Source organism: Cupressus sempervirens, chromosome 4 (genome assembly GCF_028749045.1).
Source record: "Cupressus sempervirens isolate cs-2001-9-10 chromosome 4, ASM2874904v1, whole genome shotgun sequence".
Classification (NCBI taxonomy): Eukaryota; Viridiplantae; Streptophyta; class Pinopsida; order Cupressales; family Cupressaceae; genus Cupressus; species Cupressus sempervirens.
This window is the reverse complement of record NC_143121.1, coordinates 666,230,020-666,247,805: the sequence shown is the minus strand read 5'-3', so window position 1 is coordinate 666,247,805 and position 17,786 is coordinate 666,230,020. Positions and strand designations below refer to the sequence as shown.

The 17,786-nt window shown below is 32.7% G+C and overlaps 1 protein-coding gene and 1 pseudogene across 1 annotated transcript; one reads left to right on the top strand and one right to left on the bottom strand.

Moving 5' to 3' along the window:
• LOC149563019 (uncharacterized) overlaps positions 1-11,308 on the bottom strand; it is a 91,512-nt pseudogene extending 80,204 nt beyond the window's left edge.
• A 235-nt stretch (positions 11,309-11,543) lies between these two features.
• On the top strand, positions 11,544-14,770 carry LOC149563018 (C2H2 and C2HC zinc fingers superfamily protein). The gene is made up of 2 exons (XM_089826457.1): positions 11,544-13,846; positions 14,087-14,770. The coding sequence occupies exon 1, from the start codon at positions 12,899-12,901 to the stop codon at positions 13,844-13,846; it is 948 nt and encodes a 315-aa protein (XP_089682583.1). The 5' UTR covers positions 11,544-12,898; the 3' UTR covers positions 14,087-14,770.
• Positions 14,771-17,786: the final 3,016 nt, after the last annotated feature.

Sequence of the window (17,786 nt, the reverse complement as noted above, 5' to 3'; positions counted from 1 at the left end):
ATTTCTATTGGAGTTTGTTGTACATGATCATTTGACAATCTATTCTCATGAAGAAAACCTAAATCATTTAAATCATAAACTACTTCTACAAAATCACCTATTTCATCATAAGAATAAAATTGAGGGTTTGGAGACACACCTATATTCAATGTTTGATTAGAATGTGCACCTAAATATCATTGTATTGGGTTCTCTTCTTCAATCTCTTCATCCATTGTCGTATCCACAATGTCCTTCTCTTCTAAAAAATAATTTGAAATTGAAGACCAAACATTTCTCAACTCTCTAATTCTTTATCTTCTCCCTCTCATTGACGTTGTGCTTCCATCTCTTTGTTTGTTGCAATCTGCTCATTTGTTAGAAATTTCATTTTCTTCTTCTTTCTTTGTTTTTTTGATCCCATGTTTGCACCAGCTTTGAATTCAAATCAAACAGAGCTTGCAAAATGTGGAAGATGACAAGAAAGTAGAAGAATATGACATAAATTTGTTATTGCATCTCAAGACTATCAAACAATGATTGCAATGATTATTTAGTGCTTTGTGGGTCAGATTTTGGGACTCAACATGTATCTACAAATCAGGTGCCCAATTTTTAAATACTTGGGTACATGATTTTAAAATGGCATACCCAATACTTAAAAATATTGGGTGCCTGATTCTTACAATGACTAAATTAGAATCAGGCACCCCATTTTTGAATTAAGAATTAGGCTTTCGATTCTAAAGCCATGGGAGGGAATTTCACTTTGGTATCAAGTTTTTCCTTAGGGAAAGGCATGATATAGGCTTGGTGGGACCAAGCCTATGCCTTTATCTATCAAATTTTGACTAAGAAAATTATTTGACAATTTCAGGCACTGCCATAATTTTTATAGGGTCTTCCTCATCAATTTTTTTGACAAAACAAAAATCCATTATAGATATTACTATTTTGATTTCAAAAATGTAAATTTTATAGTTTTATGAGTTCATTATCTATTTTTTCATTAAATTTATTAATCAAAAGTGTCACTTAAATATAAAATAGTGAGATTCACTAAAACTTTAATAACTTTTTTAATTTTTCACATTTCTTAAATTAATTTACATGTCATCAATATGCACACAATTCTTTTGAAGTTGGAACTTTTTTTGAAAAAGTTAATTTTGATTAAATTATGGTGCCCATACACAAGAAGTTTTAGAAATTAGCTTAATTGTCAATTAAAAATAATTTTAAAAAATAATTAAAAAATTAAGAAAAATTATTCTCATCAATATTTGGTGTGTTGGGTAACTTCTTTTAATAGGATTCACAAAAAATCATTTAGTTGTGTCAAATTATGGTGTCCATACACGAGCATGGTATGGTCTTGAAACATGCATTTTGAAAATGTGGTTTTTAAAGATCCATACAAAACAAAAAATTTGTTATATAAGTATTCAAATTAATTACATATTCAAAAAGTAGACTCTAAGCACTACAATTTATATTACTAAAATTTTCTAATATTCAAACTATAAGTGTCTCAAATTCTACCATCATTTGACAAGAAAATCTAAAAATGAGAAAAACACCTCCACTTTTTGGCCAAAAGTGAGACCCAACTTCTTGCACTGACCCATTTATGGGTTTTTCTAGACTAGGGGAAGAAACAAGCTTTGAGTTAGGATGCCCTAACTTGTAAGATCAAGTCAAGAATTCAGACTTGGACAGGTAAATGCCTATTACTAGTTGGAAAAATTAATTTGCTCAAATATGTCCTCTCCAATATCCCTGTATATCAACTTTTGATTCTTGAGCTCCCATCTTAGAATAAAGATCACCTCAATAAGATTATGAAGGATTACTTATGGCAAAGTTCTGAAGATAAAAATAAAATTTCTTTCCTAGCATGGGACAAGGTATCTAGACCTAAACAGGAAGGAGGCTTTGGCATTAAAAACATGAAATACCAAGCTATGGATTTGGGGGCTAAATTGATCTACAAAATGAGATCATAAGTCCCAATCTAAAATGAGAAAGGACATCTTCAATATAATTTTTATACCTAATGACCCTTTAAGTATACTCAAAACCAAGAATCCTCCAATAGGCTCTAACCTATGGAACTTTATACTATCTTGTAGGTCAATCATCTTTAATAAGGTAACATGGAAAATTGGAAAAGGTGATCAAGTGAGATTTTGGATTGATTCCTGAGAAACAAGCTCTTGAATTTCTACTCCTCTAGATCTATTCTAGAAGATAGTCTAGGTTCATTCCTTAATAAGTATGTTGAATCAGATAATGATTCCCCCTTTGGGTGGAAATGGAAATATTTTTCCATCTTCCAAATACCCAAAGTTGAGGAAGAAGATCTCAATCAAATCCTGAAGGAGAGGAATATTACCTTCTCAGGACTTGAAGATTCACTCATATGGGATGGATCCAAGATCAATGAATATGACACCAAGGATGGTTATAACTATATTTCCTCTCTCAAATTCCATCCCAAGTTGGAATTTCTATACTCTTTGTGTTGGGATGCCTTATGTCTCCCAAAAGAAGTGGCTTTTTTGTGGCTTGCTCTTCAAAAACAAATTGTTACAACAGATAGAATAAGAAGGATTGGTTTTGAAAGCCCTTGTATCTTCTTTGTTACTCCTTGGAGGAAAATATGGACCATCTCCTTCTTACTGTTCTATATGCTTCAAAAGTATGGTATTGGCTCTGTGGAAATTTGAATGTCAAGATGGCTTTACCTAACTCAGTCCTGTCTCTTATGCTCTCATGACCAAGGTTGCACTCTAAAAGTATATAATATGGTTTACAGACCATTTCCCCTTCCATAATTATTTGGGAATTATGGAAGGAATGTAATAGGAATATTTTCAAAAATTCTAGTATGTCTTGGTAACATCTCACTCTCAAAATTGAGACTCTCATCATTGAAACCCTTAATTATAAAATTCCTAACCCCAATGGAACTTCAAAATCTATGAAAATTTGGGACAATAAAATGAGAATCTCATGGCTTGACCTAAAAATTCTAGCCTTTTATGGTAAAGGGAAATATGAAAGTAAAAAGACTAGGGCTCAATGTAGATGGATACCTCTTGCTACTAATTAGGTCAAACTCAACTTTGATGAGGCTTCTAGAGACAATCTAGGTACATCTAGGATCAATTGTTGTATTTAAAATTATAATGGGGATATTTTTGGCTAAATGTATGAAACCAATTGGTAAGGCCACCAATAATGAAGCGAAACTTAAAGCCCTTATTGAAGGACTATGGCTTTGCAAAAAATTGAATCTCAATCATGTGGATATTGAAGGAGATTATGCAATTGTGGTAAATACCTTCAGAAGAAAATCTATACCCAATTGATGGTTAAATTCTCTATTAATTAAGGCCCTTTACTTGGATTCCAAAATTAAAAACCTTACCATTAATCATATCTATTATGTAGACAATGGATTGGTAGACAAACTTGCCAATGAGGGGGCTGATGGTAAAAATGAAACCATCCTTTTCCCTCATTTTTTTTGCCTTAATTTTCTCCTTTTTTCTTTTAAAATTTTTATGTGCCTAATTATTAATTCTTTAATCCTTTTAATATGTTACTTATGTAGTACCCTTTCCCACACGACACTTTCTTAATTTGTGTACCTTATTTTGTCTCTTCTCATTTAATGCATTATTCAAGCAAGTTTTTTCACACAAGTCTTTCTCTACCCAATGCGAAAGCCTTTAATACATCTATGCCCCAACGGGGTGGCAAAAATTCTCTTCCTTATTTAATGGGGAAGACAATTTTATTCTAGCCTTACATCTTCCCATGGATACTCCAATTAAGCTCTCCTTCTTTTCTCATCTTATGGCCTTTGACAAGCCTTTGACAATTGAGAAGATTATGCAGTTTGTTAATGTTCAGAATAGATTCATCTAGAGGGCCATTCTTCGATATCTTGGGACTCAATTTATTAATAGCCCCAATAGATTTAGGTCTAACTTGGACATTATTTCAATGTTCATTGCTATAGCCCACCACTTCTATGTAGACCATGACCTCATTGCAAACCTCTGTTGAGAACTTTTCACTAAAGTTTTTCTTAGGGACCTGGATATTATTCTACAAAATACTAGCGAGGACTTATTAATCCCCTTGTCTTAAAATTACAATATGATTTATGTTAGAGGGGAGCCTATCAAAACTTACCCAATCATCTTCACCAAAGACTTGGATGGTTTCTAGGCTAAGAGTGATGTCTACAAAAGGAACTCGCACTTCCTTCTTCACTTTTTCTCTGTGATAGATCTCGCTGGTGAGGACTGGCTAGACAAATACTTTAAGGAGGAAAATATTTTTCATGATATAACCCTTTGGGTTTCCATTGAAGAACTTTGTGAAGCCTTTAAGGCTGATTAGTTTCTTCCTAGTTTTTTTGAACTTTTTAGTCATTGTGTTTAGAAATTTTCTCTAGCTGGCAATATATAACTCTATCGATAGTTTTTAACTAGACTTAATTAGTGTCTCTTTTAATTTTAATATGATTCTTTGCAATCACTTTTTTGCGACAAGTTTTCTTTTTGTGGGTTGGTTTCTTTACTATGGTTTGGTAATTTGATTGATGGTACTGTGGAACCTAAGTTTTCATTCGAAGAGGCTCAGTGACTTTTATTTTAATTGGACAACTATGAAAAATATTTCTTTGACTATGATTCTTATCCACAGTTCTCTGGAGATGTCCCATTTCGTTGATAAATTTATATAGACTTAATTGGTTTTTTTTTTCATGTCTAACTTGAATATGAAACTCTATGATTATTTTAACTCCATAAACGTTCTTTCTTGGATGGTGTTGCCTTAAGCATGGTCTATTATTCTTTGTTCATTGGCACTAAAGTAGTTATGGTTTGGTATGATGAGGCTCGGGGAATTATTATTCATATAACCTAGTGATCTTCTATGCTTTCTTACTTCAAAATTATATTTTAGTTGGTAGTTTATTATGATGCAGATGTTTATCCTCCTTTAGAGTTGACATTACTTTGGCTTTGTGGGCCACTTAAATCTTTTTCCTAAACCGGTTTGGCATGGGCTAGGAGTACTTTTCTATTCAAATTTCTTCAGTTTATGGGATAGGTCATAATCATATCTCATTTATTAATTGAAGGTTTTTTTTCTTATCATCCACTTATACAATGTTAGCTCTGGGTTTTTGGCCATCTCTTTTAGTATCTGTTTCGATATTTCTAGTATGATCTTGTTGATTATTTCAATGATACTAACATCTTGTGGAGCTAGTTTTTTGGGTTTTGGTTTCCTCCTATGATAGGTGACTTGGGGACCACTTGGGCATCACATTTCTAGTGTGTTGGCATTTTCTCAGTTGGTTGCCTACTCTTATGACCCTTTTGGGTCTGCTTATAATGGCATCTTCACAAGTATTTTATTCAAAACCTTTGTAATATGGAGATATTCCCCCTATACTTCTTGTAAAAGAGGTAATTACCTTTTCTAAACCTCTAGTGGGGGCTTTTATAGGTATATAGGACTCTGATCCTTGGGTATACCGAGGGTTTTCTTAACCTCATTTTTCCCCCTTGGTGCTCACACTTTCAACAAGGTCATTGAAATACTTTTTAAATTAATGAAATGGGGAATTTCCTCTTATCTATAAAAAAGAAATATTAATGGATCTATTTATATTTACATTTGAAAAATCAATATCATTGTTTTATTATTAAACATGTGGTGTTTTGACATGCATAGAGATTTTATTTAAATGCTTATTTAAATTTTTTTTTTATATATGCATGAGATTTTATACAAACATTATTTTTTATAATTCAAACAAGAATTTAGTAAATTATATTAGACCTAAACAATTAAGTGATTTTTTAAAATAACTAAGATGTTTATATTTTAAATTGACTGCTTTTCCCCATTTCACTATATTGTTTGATAATTATGAGTTAGGGATTAAGTTGGTCTTAGAAGTGGTACACTAGTGGTTTTGGGACTATTTTATTATTATGGGAAAACATATTTTATAGGGGTTCTTAAACCTTTACAAGAAGATTAAAAAAGATAAATAATTGAAACCCAAACAAGACTAAACAAAAAAATATGGTAGTACGACGTAGAAAAGAAAACAATGAGACATACACTAATATAAAACCAACATAGAGAGGAAAAAAAGGCACACATGCACTGAGTGAAAACTAAGAATTTTTCTTGAGAAACTCAATAGCTTCGAGCTCTTGAGTTTCTCCATGTAATCTTCAACTTTCTTGAGGTCCATGACCTCTTTATTAGTAGTCTTGTCTTTCTTGTGTGTGTTTTCTAAGTCCTTTTGCTAGGGAAAAACATGGTCGCCATAGGGCTATCCTTATCATCAAAAAGCTTAATGATATCATTTTCATTTCCAATGTTTTCCATCTTGGAAACAAGAATCTCAAGTGCTTAGTTGAGGCCTTTGGGATATTAAAAATATTTTTTCTAATACATTTGAGATCTTCTTCTAATCCCATATTCCTTTTCTCCAAATTGGAGAAACTTTCCTCCAACTCTTTGAGTTAGCACCCCCAAACTCCTTAGTATTGAATCCATTATTACCACAACCACTCAAGCCAGTAGAAAAAATGACATCCTTCACCATGGAAGAAGATTCTAGTAAGTCAAATATATTGTTAAACATATGTTGATTAATCTTGATCTCCTTTACATCATGGAAGCAATGCATAATGACCATAAAGATATCAACCACTCCATCTTAAATAGTCCACATGATAAATTAATCCCTTGTTCCCAGATGAAGTCACTAAGAAGTAGCATAGAAGAATCCATAAGGGAAGTTGCATTAACCTTGTCATTATTAGAACTTGATGCAATAACAAATTTGTCCCTAGGAACTATAGGGTTGAAGGTATAGTAAACTCCTTAACCACTCCCATTTCTTCCATGGGAGGAAGAGTATCATCTTTAGAAAAAAAAAAAATCATCATTTCCAATTTGGTCTTTAACATAGGGAGGCAAGGACATCGACTAGATATGAGAAACCTCCTTAGGAATTTTAGGAATTTAAGAAACCATTATTCTGACAAAATTAGAGGATTGATTTTTGGGAAAATATAATCCATAAATATATACATATCTACTTATTAGAGATCCCACGAAGATCTTAAAAAATAAGACACAAGAAGGACCATTAAGTGGTTCGAGATAATCAATATCATATTTGATTGTTTGGTTGTGGTACATATATTCATATCATAGCTCATACAAATACGATGCTTGATTTGAAGACAATCTAGTGTGCCTTTTTGGGTTATTGTATAACCTCAAAATATTAAATTGGCTCATGGACCCTAAGGAACATAATATTTATTAGAGAAATATGTTTCCTTTGATGACTTATGTTTTGGCTCCATACAACATGAGATAGATCTTTCATCTTGAAATAAAACTCTCTTATTTAGATGGTGTGATTCAAAAGTCTTATCAACAAGAAGATGAAGGTGAGTTGCAAGGAAAATTATTTGTTGATATAGGTATTTTGGAGAGTTATTCTTATGATCAATGTAGGTTTCCACATCCTAAAAGGGTTCAAACTATCACAAGAGATTTTTGCCTAATTTCACTTCTAGACCTATCTGTAGGAGTAAGAACTTTACAAAACAAATGAGGTGAATTCTTCATTTGGCTAAGAATAATACTAAACTTGATGCCATAGATGCCAAGTATGAATCTCTGATGAAAGTGAAACATGGGAGCTTGTTGATTTTCCCTTATGTAAGAAACCTATAGGTTGAAAATGTATTTTCAAAATAAAATAGTGTACATAGTCCATAAAAAATATAAAGTATATATTTTTTCAAATTGATATATGTTGAACACGAATATAGCAGTTATGAAAAGACCTTTTCACCCTTTGCAAAAATAAATAAAAAATGAGTTGCGTGTTTATTAGCTACACAAAAAGAATGGAGGATTTATCAAATAGAAGTTTACATGGTCAAACTCAAATAATTTATTAAAATGGGAATAATATCCACAAGGTATGTCATTAGATCAAGTCTCTATAAGGGATTACAAATTCTCCTCGAGCATGGTACATCAAAATAGATAGTAATTTTTTACTACATGGTTTTATTTATAAAATCAAGAAGGTTGAGACACAAATTACCATACTTGTATTATATGTAGATTATCTTAAGATCATAGGAAACCCAAACAACATAATTAATATTTTCAAGCATGATCTTTAAATAAATACTTAACATGATAAATTTACTTCATTATTGTCTTAGATTGGAGATTTAGCAAAAGGAACATCATATTTTTATCTCACAAATGAAATATGTCAAGACACACTCATAAATATTTGGAATGTTATATTGTAAAATTATCACCATTCAAATTGGGAAAGGTTTAAAATTATACAATTTTTAATATTCACCTCAAGTTGATGTGACTCTATACCAATAGCATGTTGGGACTCCCATTGACTAGATTTATGCTTTTCTAAATTGCATACCTATCAAAGTTCATGGGGGTGAAATTGACTAATGAGGAGAAAATAAATTACTATATTTATTTTGAGAAATATCTATTTTATCAATTTTATTATATGTATATCTACTCATACAATAACTCTATGTAGTATTTAGGACATGAAAGTAGTTACATTCCTACAACATGAATTGACATGAAAGGTAAGTCATGGAGATGCACAATCTAGATGAATACAACATATGAATAAGGCATTCCATAATGTGATATATAATGATGGAAGCTAGAAATGCATCATACAAAATGTATTTTCAATATTTATCACATTCATCTATGTTATCTAAGATATAACATTAATAAAAATGTTTAAAATAAAAGTGCTTAAAGGAATACTATCACTATTTCTAAGAACATCACTATCAGTATCCATGTGAGAAATAAAAACAACACAAGGTATGCGATATACATAATGTAAGAATATATTAGAGAAAAGTAAAAATAATAACTATATCAATGAAGAAGGAAATAATACACCTTGTAGAAAAAATCTCCCATAGCTAACATAATCTCATTTCTATGATGAAATTACATAAAGTTATTAAAAAATATTAATTGTCACAAATATTAGAGATATATACCTTATAAAATAGTGCATATGCAGAAAGGCTAAAAACAAAGGACTTTGTGTGTGTGTACACACACACACACACAAAACTTTACTAAAAATTAATAAACTTAGGACATGAAATAAAGTTGAGTTCACCAAAATGTAAGGAAAATAAACTATAATTAAATAAAAACATAAATTCACATAAGCATCCTAAAAAAATGAGTTGGATAGATAAATATAAATAAGAAGTCAAGGGAATTTCATTAAGTTATTTTAATTTTTTTTCTCTAGTTGAGGATTCTTCCCATGGTGGTGATCTCAATGTTGAAGTATTTGATATATGGAGCCAAATTTCAACTTGTACCATTGGATATTAATTTCCTTGTTACCTTGATATCTTAATTTTTATAAGGACACACAATACTTACAAACAACTTTGAAGAATCTACTAAATCTTGAGGTTTATGCTCTTTTTAATAAAAAATCTATTTGGATAAATTCAATGATTTTGGAACAATGATCAAATACAATAAGTGAACATTCAATGAATGTAGAATGATGCACAATGATTTACTATTCTAAAAATTTAGCTATGATGCTCTAGATATTATTTCATTTTTCCTTTAGTTTTACATTCTTAACATGTCCTTGATATTTACAAATGAATTATTAGTAGAGTGAGTATCTTAAAATACAACCGTTCTTACACAAATGTGTGTTATGATCATTGGTAAGGTGTAACTTTGAATTTTGAAATTAATTTTTTTTTAGGTTAGACTTAAAGTTTTAAAAATAACTCAGGTCAAGTCAATAGTCATGTATATAAGCCAAAGTAATAAATAGTAAATCAAAACACATGATAATAGAAATGAGATCTAATAATATCTTGAAGAGGATTTACATAAGGATTTTCTATTTTAAGACTTATTATTTGATTCAAAATTTGCACCTTAAAATAAACACAAGTAAAATTTTGTCTTATTTATATGGAACATTCAATGAGTTTCATTTTACAAATAGATATTATCTTGATATACAAGTCAATTATTTAATGAAAAATTAACCATTATTATTGAATACAAATTATTTTTAATCCTTTAAATAATGAGTGAGGATAATGTTGAAAATAAAAGCCATACTATTCTCCTTTCTTTCACACCATAATAAACAACTTTGAAACATCCTTTACGTACACTTGGTAGATAAATGTGAGATACACGTTGGAAAAGTGTGAAACCATGGTTGGAGTCTAGAATCAATCTCACTATATTGAAATTTCAAAAGTCTCCATCCATGACAAGACAAACTGAAATGCATTAGACTAAGATGGTATTATATTTCTCTCGTAATAACAATGATAGCTTGTTGAGGAAAGACACAAGTAAAGAATGCAGCGTTTAGATACCCAATTAAAATGACAAGGAAAGATCCCTTGGTTCGTCCTTGCTTTAGAAGGACAGCATTATTAAACAATATGACAGCAATGTTAAATGAAAGAGGAATGTGATTAGTGTAATGATAGCTCGATCATCCCAAGCTGGTGAAGGAAACAAGGTTGAAGTAGGCCAAAAATGTATAGCTGGTCATGGCAAAACAATATATCTTCTTGTATATGATCAATGTTGTGTTGATATGTTATGTTAAACCGTACTGAAAACGTTATGTTGATGTTTATAACAATCAAAGTGACGGGATGGGATGGAATAATAATACATATTATACAGTTGTAAGCCGTGTATAAAACGGTGAAATATGCAATTTTTAATGATTCAATGTTCAGACCAAGTTAAATTAGGGATATATCATAATAGACTTCTATTTGCAGTCTTATCATAATCTAAATATAATAATATCATGGTTTGCCAATGCATCTCCCCGGTCTTCAATATAATATTAATCAAATGTAGACGACAATTTTGAATAGCTTAAATTCAATGAAAATTCAATAATGTATGGTGCTCTGCATTTTAAATTCAAACCTAAAATCTACATTAGAAGATGTGAACTCTGATTATTATAATGGATGGTGAAACCGAAGTTTTGGTAAGGAAAAGTCATGCGGCAAATGTCAAGGTTTCTGTTACATAACGTCGTGTAGTGCAGGAAGAGCAAATAGAATATGGACATGAAGAAAGACAAGAATTTGTGTAGTCGATCTCAGTGATTATTCCTTACTCGACTGACCACGAAAGTTGCATTGCAGTGCAACTGCATGGCCGGCTTAATTCTATTCCTCCAAGGGCTATAAGCCAAATTTTTTAATGTCAAGTTAGCGGCTAAATGCCAAGGTTTAATCAACTCCACATTTGTTAGGGAGATTAACCCAAGGGAAGGAAACTTCTTGGGTCACACTCTTTGGACCCACATTTATCTCTTCTTCTCTCGATTCTATCTAAATGCCTTATATAGTACCCTTTCTCTTTTAGAGCCGGTACACAGATTTCCTTAGAAAAGGTACACCCAGTTCTTCGAAAAGAGCTAGAATTCCATAATCCTCTACTTCCTCCAGGGCTGAGAAATTGTAGTTCTTTCTCAGACATACAAAGGTGAGGAGGCTTTAGGTGGGTGGAGAGATTCTGCCTTGAAATCATTGGTTCAGTCACTTGGGCTGGTTTTCATTCAGATTGGAGAGATTCTACCTTGAATTTCAATCGATTGGGCTAGTTTTAATTGAGCTTGGAAGGATTCTACCTTGAATTCATTGATTCAATCAATTGGGCTAGTTTTCATAGAGCTTGGAGGGATTCTAGCCTTGAATTCGTTGATTCAATCAATTGGGCTGGTTTTCATTGTGCTTGGAGGGATTGTAGCCTTGAACTCATTGATTCAATCAATTGGGCTGGTTTTCGTTGTGCTTGGAGGAAGTCTACCTTGAACTTATTGATTCAATCAATTGGGCTGCTTTTCATTTTCATTGAGGTTGGAGGAATACTAGCCTTGAAATCATTGATTCAATCTATTGGGCTGGTTTTTACTGTTCTTGGAGGAATTCTACCTTGAACACATTGATTCAATCCCTTCGGCTGGTTTTCACTGAGTTTGGAGCCTATTCCTCTCAAGGTTGTGGCTATTCCTTGTGCCATTAGATGTGAATCAGTCTATCATTGTGGTAATTCCGTAACTGGATCATTTCAACGATTTGGGTATCTGTTGGAGCTTCCGACTGATTTTTGATTATCTTTACGAAGGAACTATCTTAAATCCTCAAGATTGTGGTTATAGCTTGTGCCAGTAGATGTCAAACAGTCTCTTATTGGGGTGATTCCTATTGCAATTGCATCATTTCTAACAATTTGGGTTTCTTGGTGGTGTTGGTGTTGGTAGCTGATCACTGATTATCTCTAGAAAGTAGCTATTTTCCAGATTGTGGCTATTCCTTGTGTCATTACTTGTGTCCTTAGATGTGAACCAGTCAATAATTGCGGTGATTCCGTTGCAATTGGATCATTTCAACGATTTGGGTTTCTTGGTTCATGTTGGTGTTGCTAGTTGATTTCTGATTATCTCTGCAGAGTAGCTATCTTGAACTATCAAGTTTGTGGCCATTTCTTGTGCCATTAGATGTGACCCAGTATATGATCAATTGAGGTGATTGGGGTATTTCAACAATCTGGATTTCTTGGGTGATGGTGGTATTTTCAACTGATTGTGTGATTATCTCTATAAAATAGCTCTGATCAGCAGCGTTTCCCTACTGTTGATGAATTGGGGTTGCAGCCAAGGTGGAGCTTTGTGGGTGTTTTGGTCTAAAGGAGGGTGCAATCAGCTTGTGTGGGGCAAATTGGATTCTTTTTGAATCTATTGATGGCAGCAAACTTTATGATTCCGTTGAGACCAGAGGAGAAGGAAATACAGCGGGCTGTGGGGATGACTGGACCTTGGCCGATGTGGAGGCCACGAGTAGTAGAAGAAGATGAGGATTCATGGGAAGCAAAGGCCTTTGCAGAGGACACATCTAGTCTCATGGGGGGCTCTACGTGGCCTCCAAGGTCCTATTCATGCAACTTCTGCAGGAGAGAGTTCCGCTCTGCTCAAGCCCTTGGTGGTCACATGAACGTCCACAGGAGAGACCGAGCTAAGCTTAGGCAGTCTCCTCCTCATGCCCCTGAAAACCATCATCATCTTCAATCGCCAGCTTTCCCATCTCCTGTAATGGTCCCTCTCCAGGATTTGTGTTTTCTCTATCCTATGCCCGAACCCAACTCAATTTCGGATCAGAATCCATTGTTATACTCGCTTAACCCTAACCCTAACCCTAATCCTAATTCCGCCATGATCACATCTTCTCAGCATCTGCCAAGATCTCCTCTTGTACCAGTCCCTTCAAGGTCACTCATGGTCTCTGATGATCCCAATTCACATTCTAATACATTAGAGTTTTTCGCACCTTCAAAGAACCCAATTTCATCCTCCCCTTCTTCCTCTCCACCATCAACACTTCTCTCAATATCTCCCTATTCTCCTCCACCATCAGATCACACAACGCCCATGAACAATCTCTCCAACAGCTCAGATTCGACAGGGATTTCATGGCCACGCCGCGGCCCAAATGCATCAAAGCCCGAATTGGGTACAGGAAAAGAAAAACAGATGGGGGCTTTCCATCCATATTTACCTCGTGGAGATCACAGAAGTGGATCAAGCAGATCAACATGCAAGAACGACGACCGCCATGCAAGAAAACTCGGTCAGGACAGCGACAATTCATCAGCAGACATTGATCTTGAACTTCGCTTGGGACAGTCAGTTTGAGTTTGTGCTTTAAAAAAATTACATTTTTATTTTACCCACTTCTTCTACATACATATTTATTCATCTTTCTGTAATTTAGTTTCATACATTATGATTTCAAACGTTTCTCTTTCTTTTTTGATTCAATTCAATTGTCGGCTAGCCTTAAGATCTTTTTCACATTCCTTCTCCCCAATCATGTATGAATAAATAACGTATACAAACAAACAAAAAATATTAATAATTTGCATCAATTGCCAGGTTTCTCTCCGCGTATGGTAGATCAAGATGCCTCTTTCGTTGGGATATTTGATATGATATTCTGATTGATGAAGCGTGTTATCAAGGAAAGTGCACGTTCACTTTCACACCTACACCCTAGAAAGAGACATGCGAGGATAAACTCATATAATAATAATATAAACATTATTGGTGCATGAGTTTGCGTACGTGCAAGAATATCTTACTTTTCTTTTGAACTGAACAAATCAAACTGCAAGTTGATGATAGTTAGAAAATATCACGGCTTACGTATCAATAAATGGAAAAAAAAATGGTTTCCTATTGACGGTTTGTTTGAAAACAAAGCCCAACTTGATAACTAGAAACTCATATTTTTCTTCATATTTGATTGACTGAGATTTGGAAGAGTACAAAGCAGTTACCTGTAAGACCCGATATGTTGCTGATAGGTGGTGACGCACTCTCAAAGAATATCACTATTCAACACAAGTACAGATTCAGATGACAAGGATTTGATTCTTTCTTGCCTTTTTTATATTCAATAGCACGTTGTTTATTTGCCGGAGTTCATTACCATTGACCTTAAGCATCAATTCAATGAATCGTTTTATTATTTCTCTGAATGGAATGATAGAATGAGTTTAAAAAGACCAGTTTATGAGATATCATTAGTAATAGACAACTTCATTGTTTTCTTTGTAACTGAATATTGATTGCCAATATTTTTTATATACCAGTATAAACATCATGCTAATACAAGTTTCTTGCAAGTTCAAACAGTAGTTATGGAAGATCAAAAAAATACTGCTTTGAAATGCAATTTGATCTAGAAATCACCTCCCGTGAAAGACCAGAAGCTGCAACTTAAAAGTTTTACTTTACTTTAGATGTCTTTATAAGAAATTTAACTTATGTCTCAAAAATAAAAACCCAATAGCTCAACCAACCAGACAACTCCTTAAACAATATATCAGTGTTTTCAATGATATTTTAAGCCTAGTATTTTTCCATTTGCCGCCTGTAAATGTGAAAGGATATCATAATTTTCCAGAAACAACTCAATTGGGTTATCTTTGATTCTTCGAGAGATGACTTAATTTCTTCCCTGTTTTCAATACATGTGGTTTTGTGTGTGCAGTGGCTTCTACCAAAGGATGAATAGCCTCTTCTAAACAGCATCCTTCTGCTGCAAGATAATCGAGGTAGGCTTTGAATCTCTTTGACAAACACATTGAAATACTGCAACATTCATCTTTATCTGCTTTTCTAACAGGATATAGATAAAACTAGATTATCAGAACCCGTCAATTTTGATATAGTATCTGCTTAACTTCCTCAATTGTAAAGTTTCTCTAACGCCGATGGGAGCTCATGATAGGTTTCAGAGAATATTTAGGCAGGCATCTGTACCCACTATCATAACTATATGTACAGAAGATTATTTAATTATGTAGCTGCTAGGAGTATGTTTAGTACATTTATAGATTGTTTTTCTCCACAGCCTTCTCGTGTTCGTTTAGGTAGCTATATGAACAATGTTTTGTGTCTTGAATTTATTATTTTTTGAACATTTATAGCTCATACACTTGCGTCAATCCATGTACAATTCCATCTGGAAAACCCAGTTGCCATGACACAACTTAATGGTAGGATTTTAAGAGCCATGGATTCTCATATTTATCCCAAATCTAGGTTTCGGATTCTTCTGTCTGACCTAAAAAAAATTAGGGTTTTTAGTGACACAGAATGCTTGAGTTCATGACCCAGATTCTCTGAAGCTCCTAGAACTAAGAGCCATGGGCTTTGCTGTCTCATGGATGCACACCTGAATAGAATTTACGAGTTCCAACCCAAGGCATAGTACTATTCTTTGTAGTAACATGTCTTCAGGACAAGTAAGCAACAGAGATACAATATTGTTTCTATTATACTCAATGAGCAATTCATTGATGCATACTAAAGATATCTGGAGGATAGTAGAAGTAGATTTATAGATATGGATATCTCATATGATCATAGATACTGTTGCTAATAAGTATACCTGTAATATGGACTCTTGATTACAATCTGAAATGCAGATGAAAAGTTATATAATTTGTTTCAGAAACACTCATTGTCAATGGTACATGCACATTCTATATGGACTGGAAAATTTTATGCTAACTATAACTATATTCTTTCTTTATATTTATTCAATTGTGAATATTAAGTAAACTTCTATATTTGAATATTGTCTCCAATTTCTAAATCTCGTCACTGTTGTGATTTGTTGTGAATAATTGCTATAGATACAGTTAGTATTTTGTTAGATTATGATTCTAATAGGTAGTAAATTAGATATATTTAGCTCTCAGGCATTTAGTTTGTTGTAATTGATTGTATCTCTAAGGATATAGAAAATATCTAAACATCAAAAACGATAGATGGTTTCATTTGTGTGTATCTTTTGTTTTTGTTCAGGTGTTATCTCTATATCTCATCATGGTATTAAAGTTGGGTGTGAATCTATTACTGAGTTGTGTGTGACTCTATTACAGAAGTGTTCAAGAAAATGAAAGCATCTGGAAAGTTGATTATTTAAGATAGGAGATAGAATATATTGTAGAGTGAGTAGCATAAGATTTTCTAATTTTTTAGGAGTTGAGGTCTTTAATTGAGGTTAGTTCCACATAAAAGTAGATTATTTTCTTTCAGTGAAAGGAAAAACTTTCAAGCAAAAAATGAGAGCTTTCTTTTGTATATAGAAATTTCAAACTGAGGGAAATAGCTATAATAGTTTGAACAAAATAAAGAATAATGGATAAGAAGATTTTTGGTAGAATTAGTTATATCTCTTGTAAGGTTGTCAGGTAATGACTCTAAAAGGTAGGAATTAGTTTCAGTTAGCATTCAATTCTAGATCCAAGTTAATAGGATCTGATATTTCTTTTAAATAATCTATAGAATATGTGATCTTTTATATTATAAGATAATAGATTATTCTTTTATGAGTAGGATCTGGTTTTTCTTCTAAATAATCTATAGAATGTGTGATCTTTTATAGTATAAGATAATAAATTATTCTTTTATGAGTAGGATCTAGTTTTTCTTTTAAATAATCTATAGAATGTGTGATCTTTTATAGTATAAGATAATAGATTTTTCATTTGTGAGTAAGATTATAGGAGTGGTCTAGAAACAACATGTAGATCACAAAGAAACATCACATGACATTCAACAATATTCTAGTACCATTTATACATGCAATCAAGTCCAAACAAGATGAAACAAATTTATTGAACTTGAGAAAACCAATATCATGAGAAACCAATCAACCAATTATATGTTATCATTTTGATGATATTTATTAAAATTTTATTATGGCATTGGAGTTAGGTTGGGTGTAACTCTATCATGGAAATTTCCAAGTAAATTTGGTCATTAAAAAAGTTGATTGTCATAGGAAAGAATATAGATATTATTCTATTTTGGAAGGTGATCTGACTATTTGATGAGAAAGAAATTTTTTTTCTATTTCAAATAAATGAGAAATTAGGAGTCAATTCTCTAAGTGATAACATATTGGAGTCCTCTAGATTCTTCATGGAAAAAGATGGTGGATAGATTCAATGTGAAATTGGCTGGATGGAAAGGAGCCCTTCTTAGTCAAGTAGGGAAACTCCAACTTCTTAAATCTACCCACCAAAACTTGTCGGTTTATGCTCTTAGTTTGTACAAA